We start from the raw sequence: 22,189 nt of genomic DNA, 5'->3' as shown, positions 1-22,189 counted from the left end.
CCATCTAATACTGCTGGAGGGCATCATTGTCAAATATAAGTGTGATTTCTAACAATTGTTTTTAATGCTGTCTGGTCTTCCTCCAGATCGCTTCCATAGTAACGCTGCCCTTCGACGTAGTAAAGACCAGGAGGCAGGTGGAGATAGGGGAACTCCAGGCTAGGAATTGTGGGTATAGAACTCTAGGCTGCTCACCTGATTAATGGAATCATCCTTGTGATGTGTTGATGTGTAGTGATCCTGTACTCGTGTGTCTCTGCAGTGTCGTCCAAGGCCTCCTCCTCCACTCTCAGTGTGATGACCAAGATTGTGGCTGAGAACGGCGTGGGTGGACTGTTTGTAGGTAGGTCAGTTTACAGGGATAGTTCACCCAAAACACACAGTTACCTCAGGTTAGTCTCCTAACTTATCACCTTCTTTCTATCCTTATCCCCCTCTCCTCCACCCCTCTCTCTCCCCCCTTTCACTCCCTCTCTCCTCCCCCCTCTCTCTCCCCCCTTTCACTCCCTCTCTCTTCCCCCTTTCACTCCCTCTCTCCTCCACCCCTCTGTCTCCCCCCTTTCACTCCCCCCCCCCTCTCTCTCCCCCCTTTCACTCCCTCTCTTCTCCACCCCTCTCTCTCCCCCCTTTCACTCCCTCCTTTCACTCCCTCTCCTCCACCCCTCTCTCTCCCCCTTTCACTCCCTCTCTCCTCCACCCCTCTCTCTCCCCACTTTCACTCCCTCTCTCTCCCCCCTTTCACTCCCTCTCTCCTCCACCCCTCTCTCTCCCCGCTTTCACTCCCTCTCTCCTCCACCCCTCTCTCTCCCCTCTTTCACTCCCTCTCTCCTCCACCCCTCTCTCTCCCCTCTTTCACTCCCTCTCTCCTCCACCCCTCTCTCTCCCCCCTTTCACTCCCTCTCTCCTCCACCCCTCTCTCTCCCCCCTTTCACTCCCTCTCTCCTCCACCACTCTCTCTCCCCCCTTTCACTCCCTCTCTCCTCCACCCCTCTCTCTCCCCCCTTTCACTCCCTCTCTCCTCCACCCCTCTCTCTCCCCGCTTTCACTCCCTCTCCTACTTCTCTCTCTCTCCCAGGTTTCCTCCCCAGGGTGATCAAGGTGGCCCCAGCCTGTGCCATTATGATCAGCTGTTATGAGTTTGGGAAGGCCTTCTTCCGCAAGCACAACCAGGAGAGGCTGCTGACCAGCAACACCTGACCTGACTAGGGCCTCTCACACACACAGACCACAACCATAGACAATACCAAGAACAGAATCAGCCATCGCCAACAGCAGGTATTGGCTACCTGTACATTTCCCTGGGTTCTTAGAGATGTTCAGGCGTAGCATTGCTTGCCTGTGTCCTCTCAGCTGCTTAGACACTCCAACACCCCCTCACTGTTATAAAGTGTTCAAGTGTGTGATGTCATGTGACTAGCTGGAAGTAGCTAATGTTGGCGTTTAGGACCTAAGAACGCCAGGACGTGATTCTGTTCCAAAGCAGGAAATACTGGCAGACATGAAAACAAAATGGAAGACAAATAGTTGTAGGGATCAATATTATTCATATTTTATCTTATATTTCTCAATCAAGGTACACTGCACTTAACTACCGTACTAATTGTGACAAGAGAAAATAGCAAAAGTGCACAAATTGTGAAAAATAATTTGCGTAATGTTTTTCCTCTGCCCCCATGATGAAATATCAAGTTATGAAGTGCATTTAATACACTGGCCTGTAGGTGGTATCAGAGACTTGTCTGGAACCAGAAACTGGGGGTTCCTATTGGACAAGTAATACCACCTCTGTTTCAAAATGTTTTATCCCATTACGTTAGTTGTTGAGGTATGGGGTTGTGTGCACTGTGCCATCCGGGGTCTGACCGTAATAAAAATAATTTGATGGATGTTTATGTTTGTCCTGTTTCACACATATGCATGTGTGAAATGGGTAAATTAGTTTTTTGCATATCCCGACTTCTCCTGAGACAACCTCGGAGAGTGAGTCAGGGACAGTAGAGATGAGTGTCAAAGCTTTGGATGAGGCGGGATAACTTCTGGTTCGTAGTCTCTGTCCCATAGAATCCCCTCTCATTCCCTACCGCTTTCTCTCAGGCTCTATCTCAATTCATAACCCTAACCCGATCACCTCATTCTCAATCGTGTTGGAAGAGAAGGTCCAAGGTCCTTCAGGATAAATGTAATGTTCAGTGCCAGACTGCCAGTTTAAATTATTGTATTACCTGAAATTCAACTCATAACTTCCAACTCTTCCAGAATCCCATTTTCAACCCCCACTCAGCCAGACATGGACTGTGAACTGTGACAAGCTGTACATGTTCTCTAAACATGTATCAATGATAGATATTTATATTGTTTTAATATATTCTACAGTGATCACCTGCAGTGACACGTTTTCTTTCTTTGTACAGAAATACATAGAGAATAAAAGTCACATTTTGAATTGTTTAATCAATTGTTTTTATTGGATCAGCAAAGTTTTGTGAATGCATTTTGTTCGATCCATTTGTTTTCTTAGGTTAACATATAATAATTCATATGATAATACAATTAATAATTTAATCCTGTCGAACAAATCTAAATCACGGAGGTAGTGGTTCCTTCCACAGTGTCAGTACACAACAACAACTGATCAAGTTAAAAGGAAGAAGAGCTAACGTGGGGAGGTATAACATGCTGTTCCACTGTTACAGAGGCTTTCCCTGGTAAGATCCTAGCAGGGTAGAGATCACTGCCAATATTGATGTATGGAAACACTCTCTCGGTAAAAGTGTGTGTGAACGTGTGTAGGTGTGTGTTATTATCAAGGTCATAAAAGGACAGTGTTTCTCTGTCCCAGTCCAGCTGCACTCTAATCCTCTGGGGTTTCCTTTCCAGTGTTAGGACAGTCTGTGGCCCTTTTGGACAACGTGCACAGTATTTATCATTATAATAACCTACACGCCAGAGTCCAGTCTGTACCACTCCCTTCCTCTGGACAGACATATAGACTACACCTACAAACCATACTGTATTGTCCCCGACGTCTGTGTCCCAACTGTGTGTCCCAGAGTCAAAGCCCTCAGAGCCTAGGACCATGCGATAGTTATCAAACCTCTCTGGGTTGTCAGGAAGCAGCCGTATCCCATCACTGAATCTCATACTGGTCAGATCGTCAGACAGGATGAGACATGGATGGGCAGTGTTAGGGTCCAGAATCACAGGAGCTGAACAGAGAAAAAGAGAGACATTTTTAAAACCAGATAACCACTGTTTGTTTAATTTACTGGGAGATTATTGATATCTTTCTTTGTCTGAAATTGTCTGAATGCAATTTACTATTTTTTGTGAAGATATGAACATTGGTAAGAATAAAATCAGACTCACTGTATTGAACAGACTTCAGCATCTTCTCCAAAACTCTGAACGGCAGGTTGCCCAGGTGCTTTGCCACATCGATCAGCGCTCCTGAAACAAGCTCTGGATCTGGCCTTGTGCACTGGGCTCTAGAAGAACATTCAGGAGTTAGTGATACGGTGGGGTTCAGAACCACAGGGAAGAGCGAGAGAAGAGGCCCGTCACTTAGGGATAGGGACATAACCTTACCTTTTTAACGTGTCTTTGTAGTTCTGCAGGAGAACAAAAGAGCTAATAAATCAATAATAAATGTAATCACTGAAATCAATCATATCAGTTAATCAATATATGTATCCCAAATAAATTCTAGACAACACAGAGATATTGGTCCTTACCTGCAGGAATGAGATGTCATCAGATACCAGGTCCTTCTTTATGGCTCTCATTGTGTCTAAGATGGCTGCCATCTCTCTGTTCATATCGTCAATCCTCTTCTTCATCCTCCGACTCTTCTCCTCCTCTTCCTCCCTTAGGACCACTATCCTGGCTGCCTCTTCATATCGTAGAAACTGGTGAAGTTTTTCAAAGTCCTCCTGAATCTGCTTTTCTGTCTGCTGGGCCTGGCTCTGGAGACAGTTAGTGTTATCATCAGGCATTACACTGTAATTCATATCAATCTGAAAAGCTTTTCAAAACACACAGTACTGTTAAAGAGGCTGTATGGAACTTTAGTTGCTTATTGTTTACACAATATTGGCTTGAGTGTTGCCTGTATGGTTCATATGCACATGATATAACAATCAATTTCTAGACTCATAAAACCACACAATCCCTAGTATAAGGCTTTTGCTCATAGTCATGGGAAGGTGTACCCCTTTCTGTCCAATTAGGTCATTTCTGGGCAATATTTATGTCCATTAATGGGACCCCTTTTGGCTCAAGCCAAATGCTAAAAAAAATCATTCTGATACACTTTTCATATGCATGTTGCATTGTAACATTACAAGGCTGTCTTACCTTAATAAGCTCTGCCGTTTCTTCAAAGCTTTGTTTAACTTCTTTAAATCCCTCCAGCTGCTCCTCTAAGGGCTTCAGGCCAGTCTCTAAGAGCTCCTCCTACAATTCATTTTTCTCATTTACTTGTGTCCTCAATGATTGCATACAAAATTGGTTGGATTTATGAGAACGTCACATTTTTCTATCAATCTAAACAAAACAAGGCTTGCTTTCCAAAGAGAACGTCAAGGTTGTACAGGTACGACGGGGTAGCTGGATATGATAAGGAACTCTTCTGCACTAGACATTTGCTAGGAGGGAATGATCCTGTTATAGTGAATGTACTGTATATGTTAGTTGATATTTTGTATCATACCTTGCAATCCAGAGCAGCCTCATCTACTGGGATACACTCATGTGTTTTATGTTTACTTGAACCCTCGCACACCGAACAGATAGGCTCTTCATGCTCCAGACAGAACAGTGTGAGTAGCTTGCTGTGCAGACTGCAGACATGTTTTTTATCTGAAACTTTCTCACCCGGCATACACAGGTTCTTCAGAGCAACGTCGATCGAATCCTTATAGCATTTTATCCTGCACACTGGACATTCCCATGATTCCATCTGTTTCCAGTATGACTCCAGACAGCCTGTACAGCAGATATGGCCACAGGACAGGAGGACAGGATCCTTGAGGGTTTCAGAGCACACAGGACAGGAGAGATCCTTCTCTGGGACAGACGCCTCGGAAGCCATTTTCACACTCTCCAATGGCATTTGGAGTGAGATTACTTTCAATTTCAAGACTTAATCAGCAGCTTTCAAACCACAGTGTTGATGGAATAGTTTTGCAGTTGTAGTTGATTTGAGTCCTGTGTTGCGTCTTGTGTCTTATAAAGCAGATACATCTGGGAGATCTGTGTGTGAAGCCAGTACAATATGTGCATTGCCATGTAAACTGATCTGTGAGACAAGACATGAGAGCTCCTCCTTAAGGAGAGAAATCTATAAGCCATTTTCTAAAAATAAAATATCAGTCTCTGGTTTTCTCAGCTGTTTGTATCAGTCTTGTTTAGTGAGCAGGGATTGAAATATCCGTGTTGCTGGAGCTTCCTCCTGCTCATCAGTAGCTGCTGGAAGTCTTACAGCTGGAGTAAGTTGTGATTTACTGTGCTTAATTTGAGTCATGTAGTGACAGAACAGGTCATTAAAACACCAGTTTAATGTTACTGTCAGGGACTTTATTTTGGACCGGGGCCTGCTGGGTTAAACGTTACACCCCGCTCTAACTCTAGGGGTGTGGTAGGGAAAAGAACATGGAGATCTACATGTGTACATGGGCAATGCACATACTGTACTAAACATACACATTGGTACAGAATACCTGTCTGTGCAAGAAAAATATAATTCAAACAAAGCACAAGACTCTAAATATATTGTTTCATACAGTAGTTTATTCAAAATGGAGAAAATAACAAATATGCAGCAAAGTAATAAATCTATGTGCAAAATCACAATACAGTTAATTGTGTGTGTGTGGGTGTGTGTGAGTGAGACAGAGATCCAGAACACACCCTGAAAACTCTCCCCACATGCCTCTGATCAAAATAAATCTCAAAACATTCAACCCCAATACAGACTATTATGTTCAACCTAACCAACCTGTTCAACCTAAACAACCTGTTCAACATAACCTTGTTGGACAGGAAACATTTCCTGAGAACACAATAAACCCTATATGATGCATAATGATAACATAACACATAATACTGTATGGTTAAATCCAAACGGATTGTGGATGAGATACATTCAATGCCATCAATAGTATGATTATGGCTGCAAGTCAGGTACCACAGAGGATGGACCGTAGAAACAGAAGACATAGAAGGAACACGGTTCTCCTCTAGATATTTTGAGGCCCTTCCAACATGGAAGCGTGATTGAGTGACTACACAACACTTATAAATAGTGAGGATGACGACAGTCCAGTCCTCTGGCAGGAATGCAATACCTAAATATGTCCATTCTATGAGATGTATTTCTGTGGCCGCTGAATCTGACCCACTATGGCCATCTATAGTAGAGCTCACTGGAGTTGCCAGGGTAACAGGACAAGAACACCTGCAAGTTGATGAGGAATGAACAGAACCACTAGTCTACAGGCTTTAACCACCTATGAGAAACAACAAACCCTAACCTTATACCCGCAACACTCCTTACCCCTACCTAAAATCTTACCCCTACCTAAACAAATCCTAAAGAAAGCAATTCCTCAAGTTTTGTCAATCTCTGGGATGCTGAACATGTTTACATCATGAGGGGTCCATAACGTTTTATTAGAGGTCAGAGGTCAAAGATCCTTCTAACTAAAACACAGAACCATTTGTGGTTCTAGCCATCTTGTGATAGAACACTCCCACTGCTGGCCAAGGGAAAGACCTCCACTTTAGTGACAACAAAAAGGCTGCATCCCAATAGTGTAAAGTGGCGTTCTCGTCTCTTCACCTTGGTCTGCACTGATCTGAACACATAAGATAGGTGACAGCAGTATGGCAGATGCCTACCCGGAACTGGCTTTCAACTATGCAGTTGTTTTCCTATCAGTGCAGCTATACAACAAACTAATAAATAAACATGAGGTCGGTCCTGATCATACAGTCCTGTTTTTTCCAACGGCTCTGCGCTTACATTGAAGGACTGACTACTGAAGCGCTGGTTCCAGGGTCAGTTCGGGTTCTAAATTCCAAATGATTGACTGCGGCTCCCAGGTTTTGAGCTCTGTGTTCCTTCTTCAACTCTGAGTTCCTGGATCCAGATTCCAGGTGGTATACTCATAGAAATTCCAATAAATAAATCAATACATCTCTATGCACACAGTTGTCTGATTCTACGCCCTGTGTTGTATCTCTGGTAATCTATCAATTGAGCCTGGGAACGAGGTTAGATATCTGGGTTTAGGAGGGGATGGGGTGGAATGTTATTCAAAAGTCTGAGTTCCAATTCCAGATTCCAGGATCCAAATCATCTGGCTATCTTTCTCCAGGCCATGTGCTGGGTCTCTTGGTCTCTGGTTTTAGGACGGGGTGAGGCCAGGACTGGTTATCTCTGTGGTGGGGCTGGCCAGACACTCACTGGACTTCAGGCTGGCCAGAGACTTATAGCTGGCTACTGACTGCAGAGACCCACACAGACCTATCAGAGAGGGGGTGTCCTCCTTCCCTGGGGCGCAAAAGAGGGGGTTAACACACATGCACAAAATAACTATATTATTTATTGGTAGTGGGGGATAGCACAGAAACGCACGCATGCACACACACACCGTGATGGTGCCAGTGTGAGCTGGCTGGTCTGGTGTCCAGGTTGAGTGTGTGTAAGGGCTCCAGAGAGGTCTGGGACAGACTCATAGCAGCAGACATCTGCTCTAGGCTCTGGAAACTCTTCCTGTAGAACACACACACACACATATATTAGAGCGGACTCTCTGGATGCATGTCAATAGTCTGACAGCTATACTGGACTAACCATTTGGAATGTTAAAAATCATATTCTTGTCACAGCACTTTTCTCACAGGCACAGTATATATGTATTAATATACTGTGTCACCACATTTGGGTGGACCATGTAAAATCATACTATGGTGTGTAAGGAAGTGAGGAAGTTGTGGAATATGAATTCATCCTCGTTTACATACTCCTCCCACTGCCCCACCCTATTCCTGTACAGCATGGTATCCAAGGCAACAGCATTGGTATCCATGGCACCGGGTGAAGGCCACTGATTGGTCAGATGTGCGGTCAGTTCTTGTCTGGACCTCAAGTCATGGTTCTTCAGCACCGTCCTTGAGCAGGATGAAATACATACACACACACACACACACACACACACACACACACACACACACACACGTGAAGACATAAACCTCTACTGTCATATACTAGTTCCTCATATTGTGTTCCTGGAACATTCTGTCCCAAAATATGCTACGCAGCCCATTCTCTCTCTGCAATCTCTTCTCTCCTCACCTTCTCCTTTTCTCTCTCGCTCTCCCTTTCCCTCTACCTCGCTCTCTCATCTCTCCCTCTACCTCGCTCTCTCATCTCTCCCTCTACCTCGCTCTCTCATCTCTCCCTCTACCTCGCTCTCTCATCTCTCCCTCTACCTCGCTCTCTCATCTCTCCCTCTACCTCGCTCTCTCATCTCTCCCTCTACCTCGCTCTCTCATCTCTCCCTCTACCTCGCTCTCTCATCTCTCCCTCTACCTCGCTCTCTCATCTCTCCCTCTACCTCGCTCTCTCATCTCTCCCTCTACCTCTCTCTGTTGTGTCTGTAAATCCATACCCCTGACTGATCATTGGTTTGAGAGATGAGACTGCAGTTTCAACCCCAGCATTTGGAAAGCTAAGAAAATCCTCACGACCCAAATTAAAATATTGATCACAGAGGGTGGAAAGGAAGAGATCAAATTGATCACACCTTTAATTTAGAGACTCTCTCAGTGATAAACTAACTTCAACCAAACCCAATGTACCTCCTATGTACACAGGCATTCTGATGACTCACACAGGCCAAGTCATCACACCAAGGTTATTATAGTAAACTAAAACTCATTATGAAAAAACTGTTTAGTAAACTGAAATATAATAATTAAGAAATCTGTTTGAAAAACTAAAACTATACTGAAACTATTATCTTTGACTCCAAAATTAACTAAAATAAAATCGAATGGGGTTTTCGTGCTTTTTTTTCCTAATGGGGATTTCAAGCTTTTGAATCTGGCAGCCAACATTGAGATTTAAAGGTAGACTCAGCAAGATGACGTTGCCATGAGCAGCATCGCAGATATTGGGGATGTTTCAGTGGTAAGGCTAAAGCAACTGACTGTAGACAAAAGTCAAGGAGTGAAGTCGGTGGCGGTGCATCTGCGACAGCCGGACACTAATGTAGTTTCCCAACAGCTCAGATCAACATGGCAGTGTTGCCATTGTTTATAAAATGTTGAAATAAACATGTATCTAACCCCCTTATCACACACTCACAAACTGAAATATAATATAATACTGTGTGTGTACATTGTACAATCAATTAGTGAGAGAGAGCCTCAAATATCACATGTATTTGTATATATCCACTGTATACATAAAATCGCAGCATATTGGTTCCTGTTTCAGTCATGCCTTTGGTCACGTTCGCTTGGGTCAAACAAAAACACCCTAATGATTGGTTGACAATAGAGCTTCCCACAATGAAGGCGATGGCTGCAGGATGAAGTTGGTGAAGGAGCAGAAACTTGCAGTTGACTGCAGTCAAGACTTCATGACCTTTGATCACATTTTTGTAAAGTTCATGCAGTCATGCAGTCATGTAGGTGCAAGTCAGACAATTTTTATCCCCAGAATGCAACACACTTTGAAAGGCGGTGACCGACTTGACAAAAGTGATCCGCTCTAACACAGCCATTGAGATTTGCACGATGCAACGTGGTAGCTACGGGACCAAAACAGTGGAGAAGTTTAGCCTCGCTTCAACGCTCTTAGTTGTTGTGGAAATTTACCCACTACTACGGTTTACTTGGTGCATTTGGAAAGTATTCAGACCCTTTGACTTTTTCCACATTTTGTTACGTTACAGCCTTATTCTAAAATTGATTTTTTTAAAATGTATCCTCGTCAATCTACACACAATACCCCATAATGACAAAGCAAAAACAGGTTTTTAGACATTTTAGCAAATATATTACAAATAAAAAACAGAAATACCTTATTTACATAAGTATTCAGACCCTTTGCTATGAGACTCGAAATTGAGCTCAGGTGCATCCTGTTTCCATTGATCATCCTTGAGATGTTTCTACAACTTGGAGTTCACCTGTGGAAAATTCAATTGATTGGACATGATTTGGAAAGGTCCCACACTTGACAATGAATGTCAGAGCAAAAACCAAGCCATGAGGTCGAAGGAATTGTCTGTAGAGCTCCGAGACAGGATTGTGTCAAGGCACAAGTCTGGGGAAGGGTACCAAAAAATGTCTGCAGCATTGAAGGTCCCCAAGAACACAGTGGCCTCCATCATTCTTAAATGGAAGAAGTTTGGAACCACCAAGACTCGTCCTAGAACTGGCCACCCGGCCAAACTGAGCAACCAGGGGAGAAGGGCCTTGGTCAGGGAGGTGACCAAGAACCCGATGGTCACTCTGACAGAGCTCCAGAGATCCTTTGTGGAGATGGGAGAACCTTCCAGAAGGACAACCATCTCTGCAGCACTCCACCAATCAGGCCTTTATGGTAGAGTGGCCAGACGGAAGCCACTCCTCAGTAAAAGGCACATGTCAGCCTGCTTGGAGTTTGCCAAAAGGCACCTAAAAGACTCTCAGACCATAAGAAACAAGATTCTCTGGTCTGATGAAACATCTGAAGGAAACCTCCAGATGGTGAAGCATGGTGGTGGCAGCATCATACTGTGGGGATGTTTTTCAGCGGCAGGGACTGGGAGACTAGTCAGGTTCGAGGGGAAAGATGAACAGAACAAAGTACAGAGAGAGATCCTTGATGAAATCCTGCTCCAGAGCGCTCAGGACCTCAGACTGGGGCAAAGGTTTACCTTCCAACAGGACAACGTCCCTAAGCACACAGCAAAGACAACACAGGAGTGGATTTGGGACAAGTCTCTGAATGTCCTTGAGTGGCCCAGCCAGAGCCCAGATTTGAACCCGATCGAACATCTCTGGAGAAACCTGAAAATAGCTGTGCAGCGACGCTCCCCATCCAACATGACATAGCTTGAGAGGATCTGCAGAGAAGGATGGGAGAAACTCCCCAAATACAGGTGTGCCAAGCTTGTAGCATCATACCCAAGAAGACTCTAGGCTATAATCGCTGCCAAAGGTGCTTCAACAAAGTACTAAGTAAAGGGTCTGAATACTTATGATATTTCAGTTTATTTTTATTTGTAATACATTTGTAAAAAATTCTAAAAAAATGTTTTTGCTTTGTCTTTATGGGGTATTGTGTGTAGATTGCATTAGGCTGTAACGTAACAAAATTTGAAAAAAGTCAAGGGGTCTGAATATTTTCTGAATGCACTGTACGTAATCTCGCTGAGTCTACCTTAAACCTAACCTAACCTATGATCTGACCCATCACCATCATCATGTATTACTGGCCCATAGTGGCATAGGCTACTTTCTGTCCATAACACTAACACTAAAACTAAAACTGAAAAATATAAAAACTAAATAATTATTTTCTTCATAAAACTTAAACTAAATTAAAGACAAGTGGATTTGAAAACTAACTGAAACTAAACTGAATTTCAAATAAAAATCTTTAAACTAATATAAAACCCCAAAACTATAATAATAAAAACCTTGCATCACACACACACATTTTACTATACTTGTAAGTACCAGAAGTCCTCACAAGAATAGTAAACCAACAAAAATTCAGAGAAGTGAGAACATTTAGCCAGTCCTCACTTGTAAAAAGGCTATTTTAGTCTTAGGGGTTAAGTTTAGGGTTATAATTAGGGTTAGTGGTTAGGTTTAGGGGTTAAGTTTAGGGTTATAATTAGGGTTAGTGGTTAGGTTTAGGGGTTAAGTTTAGGGTTATAATTAGGGTTAGTGGTTAGGTTTAGGGGTTAAGTTTAGGGTTATAATTAGGGTTAGTGGTTAGGTTTAGGGGTTAAGTTTAGGGTTATAATTAGGGTTAGTGGTTAGGTTTAGGGGTTAAGTTTAGGGTTATAATTAGGGTTAGTGGTTAGGTTTAGGGGTTAAGTTTAGGGTTATAATTAGGGTTAGTGGTTAGGTTTAGGGGTTAAGTTTAGGGTTATAATTAGGGTTAGTGGTTAGGTTTAGGGGTTAAGTTTAGGGTTATAATTAGGGTTAGTGGTTAGGTTTAGGGGTTAGGTTTAGGGTTATAATTAGGGTTAGTGGTTAGGTTTAGGGGTTAAGGTTGTTGGTCCCCAAAAAGTCCTCACAGGTATAGTAAGACATAGCTGTGTGCAGTACTCCTGCATTCCCTGGCCCTCTCGCTGTGATTCAAATGTCACACTCACAGCTGGTCATTCCACCCACTCACACTCACAGATACACACACTCACAGTTGGTCCTGGAGCTCCAGTACGATGTATTCTAGTTGTTCCTTCTCCAGTGTGTGTGAGAGGTGTGTGTCTGTTAATCTCTGCTGAAGAGCTTTGTTCTGGGACATCGCTTGAGACAGCTGGGCCTCTCTCAGACGAACCATCTCTTCCAGATAACACTGGCACACCCACACACACACACAACAGTGAGTTGTTGCAGTATATTTTTTGCAGTAGCAAAACAGATAAACAAGGGAAGATCTTTGTTTTGGTAAAGGAGGCACTATAGATTTGTACTCCGGTGAGGATGGAATGGATGATATCAAGCTGTGTGTGTGTGTGTTTCCATTTCCTCAGCAGAGCACTGACAGTTAGCCTGACATTTAGAAATCAAACTTTCAAATTATTCCTCACAGACACCTCACAGTCTCAGTGTCTCATGCACAAATGCACACATACACCTGCATCCTATAGTGCAATACAGTGTTCTGCCGCAACACGTACACTACACACACACTGAGACGTTACCTTCTGTTCCAGTGCCATGCGGTATTTCTGCTCTAGTCGTTTACACTTGCTGACCCAGCTGCTCTGCTCAGTGAAGATGGCCGCCGCAGTGCTGGCGGCCATCTTTTCAGGGGTGCTCTTCTCGCTGCCGCTGCTCCCCAGGGTCCTCAACTCCTCCTCATCACTGCTGATGCTGTCTGCACTACACAGGGGGAAAGGGCACATTTCCGAGGGTACTACAGAGGGGGTAGGAGTTCAATTCATAGCGCACGTACAGGGGGAAGGGTACATAATAGCAGGTAAAGGATAAAGGACTAAAAGATTGAAGCCCACATACCTATGAATGAACTTCAGATAGGGCGTATAGTCAATCACCGCTGGGCAGCTTCCATTCAGCCCCTCCCCTTTCAGACAGAAGCTAACCACCAGAGGAAAATACACTTTTAAATGAGACCTTTACTGTATAACCTGAGCTCTGACTCAGCAACACTATAATAACTAAATATAAATAATATACAGTATGATATACGAGTACCTGAAGTCGATGGTGTTGAGACAGATGAGTGTATCTGCTAGCAGCCCCGCCTCCTCACCTAGCATGATGGCCCCATCCTCATACCATCTCCTACACACAACATAGAACACACACTCAATACACACACACACACACACACACACACTAGTTCCATCCTCAGAACACTTCTAAACAACACACACACACACACACACTAACTCCATCCTCAGAGCACCTAAAACCAACACTCAACACAGATGTAGTTCGGTCTGGTGTTTTGTATTGACATTTTGTGTGTGTCTGTGTGCATCTGTGTGTGTGTGTCAGAGAGAAAGACCTGGTGGTTTTGAAGTCCCTCAAGGCGGAGGAGATGTACTCAGACAGCCTCTTCTCCATCAGCACCAGTCTGATCCACGCCCGGCCCTGTGGACGGACACACACACACACACACACACACAGTTCTTAAGTTCCCATTATACATCAGAAGGCCTGCATAGTAGCTCTTTAAAACAGACATCATTATAATACAAATACATACTGCCCTTCCTACTTCGCCACAGTCAGCTGATTGAGTTTGTGCACCTGCACGCATGTGTGCTTGTGCCTGAGCTGTGGCGTTCTCTTGGACAGCACTACAGTATTTATTGTTTAAAGCTTCTGAACAAAGCTGTCTTTTGTTCTGTGTGTAATTTCATCCAGCGGAAAAGGCTGAGAGAGTTGTGTGTGTGTCTTCGATCCGTGGGAATATTTATGTTATCATTAAGATCCATGGCTCAAGGCTTCACACACACACACACACACACCTTAGCTCTGGAGGACCGTGCGTTCTCCATGCTCTCAATGCTGTGGATGCAGCTGTGAGAGACTTTACTGCAGGCTACCCTCACATAGTCCCAGAAACTACGAGGACTCTCATAACCAAACCACATAGTCTGACCTGGGAGAAGGGAGACAGAGACAGAGACAGAGGAGAGAGACAGACAGACAGACAGAGAGAATAGGGGAGGGAGAGAGAGGACGGCACAGAGGGAGCGAAAGAGAGAGAGGGAGTAGAGAAGGGAGGGAGGGAGAGAGAGAGACAATGAGATTGCTACATTTATCGGTGGCATATTAACTCGTATACTTAGCAACCCTGCAGTGGTCCAGATGGGAAGGGCTTTTAGCGTGTGTGTGTTACTCTACCTTTGAGTCTGTGACTGAGGATCTGTTCCAGGATGGAGACGAAGTTGGTGAACTCTGGAGACGAGTCATCTATCGTCTCTAAACAGGAGCGGTCAATCAAAGTCTTCACTGAAAACCTGCACACACAGAGAGAGAGAGAGTTTTCACTGAGTCTGCACTGGTTTCCAACAGGATCTGCATGTTCCTCTCTGACATGCTGTTAAATGTGACTCTAGGGAGAGGAGATCATCTCTGACTGAACAGATGATTTAGAGGCTTTAGGAAACACTATCTCTCTACTGCACACTGGATCAGTGGAGCGTTGACAATATTGAAAAATACATTGACAATACTTTTTTTCCCTTCAGATTTCCAAATAATCATTCCACAAACACGGTGTCATATAAGCATAGATAGATTACACAGAGGTCAGACTGTGGGGCATGACAACAACTATAGGGCTCCTGACCAGAGAGACTCTCTAATCAGTGTCTAGGTTATCAAGCACCGAGGAGAGTTAACGGAATGAAGCAAACACAGGAAATGACTCTGTGTCTGTGTGTGTGTGTGTGTGTGCACACGTGTGCGTGTGTTGATTCTGGAGTACAGGGATGCATCTCAATAGTCTTAAATGGCCTCATTTCCATGTTGGTGAGATAGAGAGATGCAACACACATGCTGTGGGCTTGTACTGCACAGACACACAGTAGCAGGTTAAGGGGCAGTGGGGTGACTGGGCAGGTTAAGTGGCAGTGGGGTGACTGGGCAGGTTAAGTGGCAGTGGGGTGACTGGGCAGATGGAGCTTTATCTAAACAGGACAGACAATAAGGTTTTCAGTTTTTTCCATTACGTACACTCCTGACAGAGAGAGAAGGGGTAGAGAGGAGGAGTCAGAGAGAGGAGGGGGAGACAGAGAGATGAGGAGACAGAGAGGAGACAGAGAGAGGAGGAGACAGAGAGAGTGAGAGAAAGAGAAACAGATAGTCTGTGAGAGAAAGACAGAGAGAATAAACACACAGCATGCATCACCAGATGCTTTTAGTGGCCTACTCCTCCACTTCTAAGAACACACAGGTCTGATGAAGTGTAGACACAGCTGCTCAGAGCTCTCAGGATAACTTATTAAATGAGTGCCTGTTTACCCTGCGTACAAGTGAATCCTCATCATCAACAAAAAGTTCAGACCTAAAGCTGTTACTGTTGTCCTTATCCACACCTTACTGTCATTACTGTCTCCCTTTTACCAACCTCCTCCCCTGTCTCTTTCTGTCTCCTTCCATCTTAATATTTCTCTGGAACTCTATTTCCCCCATGCCCCTCTCTCTCCGTCTGTCTGTCTGAACATCAGTGAGAAGGAAATTACATTTCCCAGAGCATGTTAGATGACATTCAGAATGATTTGTCACATGCTTCGTAAACATCAGGTGTAGACTAACAGTGTAATGTTTACTGATGGGCCCTTCCCAACAATGCAGAGAGAACCAAATAAATAATAGAAAAATGATAACACGAGGAATAAATACACAATGACTAACAATAACCTGGGCTGGCTAAATACACGGGGTACCAGTACCGAGTCCATGTGCAGGGGTGCGAGATAATTGAGGTGGATATGTACATACAGTGGGGAAAAAAGTATTTAGTCAGCCACCAATTGTGCAAGTTCTCCCACTTAAAAAGATGAGAGAGGCCTGTAATTTTCATCATAGGTACACGTCAACTATGACAGACAAATTGAGGAAAAAAAATCCAGAAAATCACATTGTAGGATTTTTAATGAATTTATTTGCAAATTATGGTGGAAAATAAGTATTTGGTCACCTACAAACAAGCAAAATTTCTGGCTCTCACAGACCTGTAACTTCTTCTTTAAGAGGCTCCTCTGTCCTCCACTCGTTACCTGTATTAATGGCACCTGTTTGAACTTGTTATCAGTATAAAAGACACCTGTCCACAACCTCAAACAGTCACACTCCAAACTCCACTATGGCCAAGACCAAAGAGCTGTCAAAGGACACCAGAAACACAATTGTAGACCTGCACCAGGCTGGGAAGACTGAATCTGCAATAGGTAAGCAGCTTGGTTTGAAGAAATCAACTGTGGGAGCAATTATTAGGAAATGGAAGACATACAAGACCACTGATAATCTCCCTCGATCTGGGGCAAGATCTCACCCAGTGGGGTCAAAATGATCACAAGAACGGTGAGCAAAAATCCCAGAACCACACGGGGGGACCTAGTGAATTACCTGCAGAGAGCTGGGACCAAAGTAACAAAGCCTACCATCAGTAACACACTACGCCGCCAGGGACTCAAATCCTGCAGTGCAAGACGTGTCCCCCTGCTTAAGCCAGTATATGTCCAGGCCCGTCTGAACTTTGCTAGAGTGCATTTGGATGATCCAGAAGATGATTGGGAGAATGTCATATGGTCAGATGAATCCAAAATAGAACTTTTTGGTAATAACTCAACTCGTCGTGTTTGGAGGACAAAGAATGCCGCGTTGCATCCAAAGAACACCATACCTACTGTGAAGCATGGGGGTGGAAACATCATGCTTTGGGGCTGTTTTTCTGCAAAGGGACCAGGACGACTGATCCGTGTAAAGGAAAGAATGAATGGGGCCATGTATCGTGAGATTTTGAGTGAAAGCCTCCTTCCATCAGCAAGGGCATTGAAGATGAAACGTGGCTGGGTCTTTCAGCATGACAATGATCCCAAACACACTGCCCGGGCAACGAAGGAGTGGCTTCGTAAGAAGCATTTCAAGGTCCTGGAGTGGCCTAGCCAGTCTCCAGATCTCAACCCCATAGAAAATCTTTGGAGGGAGTTGAAAGTCCGTGTTGCCCAGCGACAGCCCCAAAACATCACTGCTCTAGAGGAGATCTGCATGGAGGAATGGGCCAAAATACCAGCAACAGTATGTGAAAACCTTGTGAAGACTTACAGAAAACGTTTGACCTGTGTCATTACCAACAAAGGGTATATAACCAAGTATTGAGAAACTTTAGTTATTGACCAAATACTTATTTTCCACCATAATTTGCAAATAAATTCATTAAAAATCCTACAATGTGATTTTCTGGATTTTTTCTCCTCATTTTGTCTGTCATAGTTGTCGTGTACCTATGATGAAAATTACAGACCTCTCTCATCTTTTTAAGTGGGAGAACTTGCACAATTGGTGGATGACTAAATACTTTTTCCCCCACTGTATAGGTAGGTATAAAGTGACTAGGCAACAGGCTAGTAGCTCAGCTGGTAGAGCACGGCGCTTGTAACGCCAAGGTAGTGGGTTCGATCCCTGGGACCACCCATACACAAAAATGTATGCACGCATGACTGTAAGCTTTTTAGATAACAGTATCAGCAGCGTAGTTAGTGCAAAAAGGATCAATGCAGATAGTTAAATAGTTAACCAATAGCTACCCAGACTAACTATTTAGCAGTCTTATGGGTTGGGGGTAGAAGCTGTTCAAGGTTCTGATGGTTCCAGACTTGGTGCATCGGTACCGCTTGCCATGTGGTAGCAGAGAGAACAGTCTATGACTTGGGTGGCTGGAGTCTGACCATTTTTAGGGCCTTCCTCAGACACCACCTGGTATAGAGGTTCTGGATGGCAGGGAGCTCAGCCCCAGTGATGAACTGGGCCGTACGCACTACCCTAGCGCCTTCCGGTCAGACGCCAAGCAGTTGCCATACCAAGCGGTGATGCAGTCAGTCAAGATGCTCTCAATGGTGCAGCTGTAGAGCTTTTTGAGGATATGAGGGCCCATGCCGAATCTTTTCAGCCTCCTGAGGGGGAAGAGGTGTTGTCGTGCCTTCTTCACGACTGTGTTGGTGTGTGTGGACCATGATAATTCCTTAGTGATGAGGACACAGAGGAACTTCACAGCCTTGTCTGCATATTAACCCTCCCGTTGTCCTAGGGTCAAAATGACCCGCCACTGTGTTGAACCAACTTTATTTAATTTTTATATTTTTTGGATCATTTGTGAGAAGGACGCAGTGATACTTTCTTTAAAGTCTCACTGCCTCCTTCTTGGATGTAGTCTATCACAGTGCCATCCGTTTTGTCAACTGCATCTATTCATGTTCTGCAGCAGTGTTTGATTGGATATGAATTAATTCCACAGGATTTATATTTTAGTTATTCAGATCATTGGTTTTTCTGCTTAGGCAGACTCGGTCCTGATGACTCATAGCGATTATTAAGACTAGAGCAGTTGCTCACTATAAACTAAAGTATATTGAACCCAAGTGCTCTGCATACCTCAACTAAGATTTTGAGAGCTTGGGACTATAAGGTTCTATCTGCAAAATTATGATTCTGAGATAATTGGCTTTAAAGTTCAGAATCCTCATTTGTTTGAATGGTGTCAGTGATTTTTATCTTGTATTCTTTTGCACTCAACACGAATTGGGGTATTTAGAGTACTATATTGGTAGAGAACAAGGCTATGTCAAAAACTCAATTTGGACAAAAATGCAGATAGAACCTTATAGTCCCAAGCTCTTGATTTAGCTCACTGAGATGAAGCCTAGGCATTAGCTTAGTGAGCTAACATGAGTCTTCGGGAATGAGGCAAGGTTACTCATCACGTGAGCATTGTTCACCAAACCAACTAAATTATATCACAAGAACTGCACATGAAACCTTTTAGAACAGTGAAATTCCTGGATAAAACACTGACAATGATGTTGTGAAAAGCCACTCCAGAAAGGGATAACAAAGCCTGATATCTCTGCTGTTGTTGTGGGTTCCTCACCAGCCCTGGGGACATGTGAGTACAATGCCCACTCCCTGCTTTCTGATACCAGAGATCTTTAATGGTGATACACCAGTGACCATGTGTGGGAGATGCAAAAAGTGGGCTGAAGTGTCTACTGATTGAGTGGGAGTATGTAGTATATATCTACAACATAGCCTAGGTATAGGAGATACACCATCTATCTCTTCACTAGAACCACAGGGGGCATAAGGCTGGATCTGATGGAGCCTCACGCTTGATAGGGTGTTCAACAGCATGATGTCATCCACAGAGAATGACATCACTACAGTTATCTAAAACACACACACACACACACGTGTGAAATATGACAAATATAAGCACCCACCAAACTATTATTATTATTTATACTGTTCGAAGAACATGAGACTTCAGATGAATCATTTAGGAGAATCCTCACACATTGCTCTGTTCCGTGCCAATTCATACCTGTGTGTTGCATTGTATTTGTTCATGTGAAATCTATAGACTATACTGGTATTGAGTAGGCAGCTAATTAATGAAAGAAACTGTGTTTCCATTAATGATTAATTAAGGCTCATAGGTGGCGGTGGTGTGTGTGTGTGTGACCATTGAAGACCCCTCAGAACTAGTGCGGCGTCATAGGCTACAGTTCATCTCGATACAACATCATCAATACTGTAATGTAAACGCGATGTAACTGAAGCGAGACAAAGGAAGCTCGGTTATGTGTGCTGTTTAGAAATATAGCCTATGCCACCAATTAGCTTACCTTCTTCAACAGCCTCCACACACACTCACACCAGTCGCGTAAGAATGCGGGCATTTATTATCTCACCAATTAGTAAATGAACATAATCAAGCCAAGCATTATTTTACCTGCAGACAGTCAGTAGATTCCTCCTCTCCACAGCTCCGCTTCTGGCAGCGCCCCGTTTGCGAGCTACATGCAGCCCCAGGCTGAGTGACGCCATCCTCGCTACAGTTAGTCGTGTCTCCCCGGTGTACGTGCGCAGTATTTACGGTCCCTGTTTCTTTTCTGTCGGCAGGTTGGGTTCTACAGTGCACGCCGCCGCCCGCGTGCGTGCTCCTATCCGCGTCACACCAGCACGCTCGCTCGTTTGTTGACAGTCAATAGGGAAGGAGGGAGGTGGATGGATGAACATGACTCATCTGGTAATTTTTGAGAGAGAGAGAAAGAGAGTCACGGGATTGTGCTAAAACGTCCAAACCAAGTGCCGGGGAGTCTGAGCGCTTTTTGTCCCTGTTTAGAGCGAATTAGGCTACGGATTGGTAACTTGATGGTTTTGGGGGACGAAAAGAAGAGACTTTATATGGGTGCATCTCAATAGTCTAAAAAATGACTTTATTATCTCCTACATCTGCACTGATCTGATAGGTTTAATGAAAATGTTTCACACCAAGCATAACCTGGTCCCAGATCGGTTTGTGTTCATGTCAACTCCAGTGCTGTCATTGTCAAGCCAACATTTGGCATGACAATTCCATAAGGAGTTATGCCATTTAACATCTAGAGTTGGCAAGAGAGCAGAAACAGACTGGCACTCAGGCTAGCTGAAACAAGAGAGTTCTTTTAGGCTTTGGCTACTTCCTGTGCAGGCCCAGTAGCCTATTATTTAATAGAGAATGAAAGAGGCCTCTAGTAGCCAAAAGGCTATATCAGCATGGGCAGCGCCATTGAGGGCTTCCACCATTTTAATGTAGTCAACTTGGTGGGACTTCCAACTTCAAGACTGTGGACAGCGGCCGTCTCTAGGTGAAGCTGCAGCACTGGGAGAATCACTTGAAGAATAGTCATAGAGATAGATTGAGGACTCATCTTTGTATCTGTGCCATTATAGTGTCTATGACAGCATGGGCAGCACCATTGATGCTATCCTCATGTTGAAGTAGTCCATTTTCTTCTTCACGATTGTCTGATCCCTCCTGATGACCCGGTTGGACATGACTCCAACAGGATCACCAGGAGGGATCAGCCAATCGTGAAGAAAATTGACTACTTTAAAATGGAGATAGCCTCAATGGCGCTGCCCATGCTGTGTATGTACAGTAATTTGACTAGGTGACATGGTGCTGCTACAATAAACAGAAAGTAAAGGTTTATATCTTAACATTTTAGTAAGAGTGGCTAAACATTTGACTCCTGAGTGGCGCAGTGGTCTACGGCACTGCATTGCAGTGCTAGCTGTGCCACTAGAGATCCTGGTTTGAATCCAGGCTCTGTCGTAGCCGGCCGTGACCGGGAGACCCATGGGGCGGCGCACAATTGGCCCAGCGTCGTCCAGGGTAGGGGAGGGAATGGCCGGCAGGGATGTAGCTCAGTTGGTAGAGCATGGTGTTTGCAACGCCAGGGTTGTGGGTTCGATTCCCAGGGGGGGCCAGTATGATTTTATTTTATTTTTATAATGTATGCACTCACTAACTGTAAGTCGCTCTGGATAAGAGCGTCTGCTAAATGACTAAAATGTAAAAGTAGTAATTTAGCAGACACTCTTATCCAGAGCGCCTTACAGTTAGTGAGTGCATACATTTTTTTCATACTGGCCACCCGTGGGAATCGAACCCACAACCCTGGCGTTGCAAGCGCCATGCTCTACCAACTGAGCTACAGAGGAGGCCCATTGAATCAGGCCACATTGAAACGTGTTATAACTGTGTTCTGTGTTATGGTATGATACAATAGAGTGGCAGGTAGCCTAGTGGTTAGAGCTTTGGGCCAGTAACTGAAAGGTTGCTGGTTCAAATACCTGAGCTGACAAGGTGAACATCTGTTGATGTGCCCTTGAGCAAGGCACTTAACCCTAATTTGTTCCAGGGGAGCTGTAC

The 22,189-nt window shown here is 44.2% G+C and overlaps 3 protein-coding genes across 4 annotated transcripts in view; 1 reads left to right on the top strand and 2 right to left on the bottom strand.

Moving 5' to 3' along the window:
- The window catches only part of LOC311107697 (mitochondrial glutathione transporter SLC25A40-like), a gene marked incomplete at its 5' end in the record, with an annotated part of 4,243 nt that extends 1,814 nt beyond the window's left edge, over positions 1-2,429 (top strand). The window contains 3 exons of the mRNA XM_084150216.1: positions 87-168; positions 263-343; positions 1,076-2,429. Coding sequence (XP_084006342.1) covers positions 87-168; positions 263-343; positions 1,076-1,197 — 285 coding nt within the window. The 3' untranslated portion in view covers positions 1,198-2,429. The remainder of the gene's footprint in view (positions 1-86; positions 169-262; positions 344-1,075) is intronic.
- Positions 2,430-2,440: 11 nt separating this feature from the next.
- LOC311110986 (E3 ubiquitin-protein ligase TRIM39-like) lies at positions 2,441-5,461 on the bottom strand. The gene is made up of 6 exons (XM_084153645.1): positions 4,709-5,461; positions 4,354-4,452; positions 3,732-3,962; positions 3,586-3,608; positions 3,367-3,485; positions 2,441-3,206 (listed from the first exon to the last, which is right to left on the bottom strand). Exons 1-6 carry the CDS (start codon positions 5,108-5,110, stop codon positions 2,638-2,640), a joined length of 1,443 nt encoding a protein of 480 aa, XP_084009771.1. The 5' UTR covers positions 5,111-5,461; the 3' UTR covers positions 2,441-2,637.
- Positions 5,462-5,767: 306 nt separating this feature from the next.
- LOC311110969 (RUN domain-containing protein 3B-like) lies at positions 5,768-20,386 on the bottom strand. 2 transcript variants are annotated; one of them, XM_084153626.1, is made up of 11 exons: positions 20,222-20,386; positions 14,611-14,726; positions 14,232-14,365; positions 13,766-13,851; positions 13,450-13,539; positions 13,252-13,332; positions 12,936-13,116; positions 12,429-12,586; positions 8,043-8,172; positions 7,653-7,774; positions 5,768-7,552 (listed from the first exon to the last, which is right to left on the bottom strand). In XM_084153626.1, the coding sequence occupies exons 1-11, from the start codon at positions 20,314-20,316 to the stop codon at positions 7,489-7,491; spliced, it is 1,257 nt and encodes a 418-aa protein (XP_084009752.1). In that variant the 5' UTR covers positions 20,317-20,386; the 3' UTR covers positions 5,768-7,488. The 2 variants fall into 2 exon arrangements, with proteins under 2 accessions (XP_084009752.1, XP_084009751.1); XM_084153625.1 differs by having other exon boundaries at positions 8,026-8,172; positions 20,222-20,385.
- Positions 20,387-22,189: the final 1,803 nt, after the last annotated feature.

Source organism: Coregonus lavaretus (genome assembly GCF_964263955.1).
Source record: "Coregonus lavaretus genome assembly, chromosome: 3".
Classification (NCBI taxonomy): Eukaryota; Metazoa; Chordata; class Actinopteri; order Salmoniformes; family Salmonidae; genus Coregonus; species Coregonus lavaretus.
This window is presented reverse-complemented; position numbering and strand designations above follow the sequence as displayed.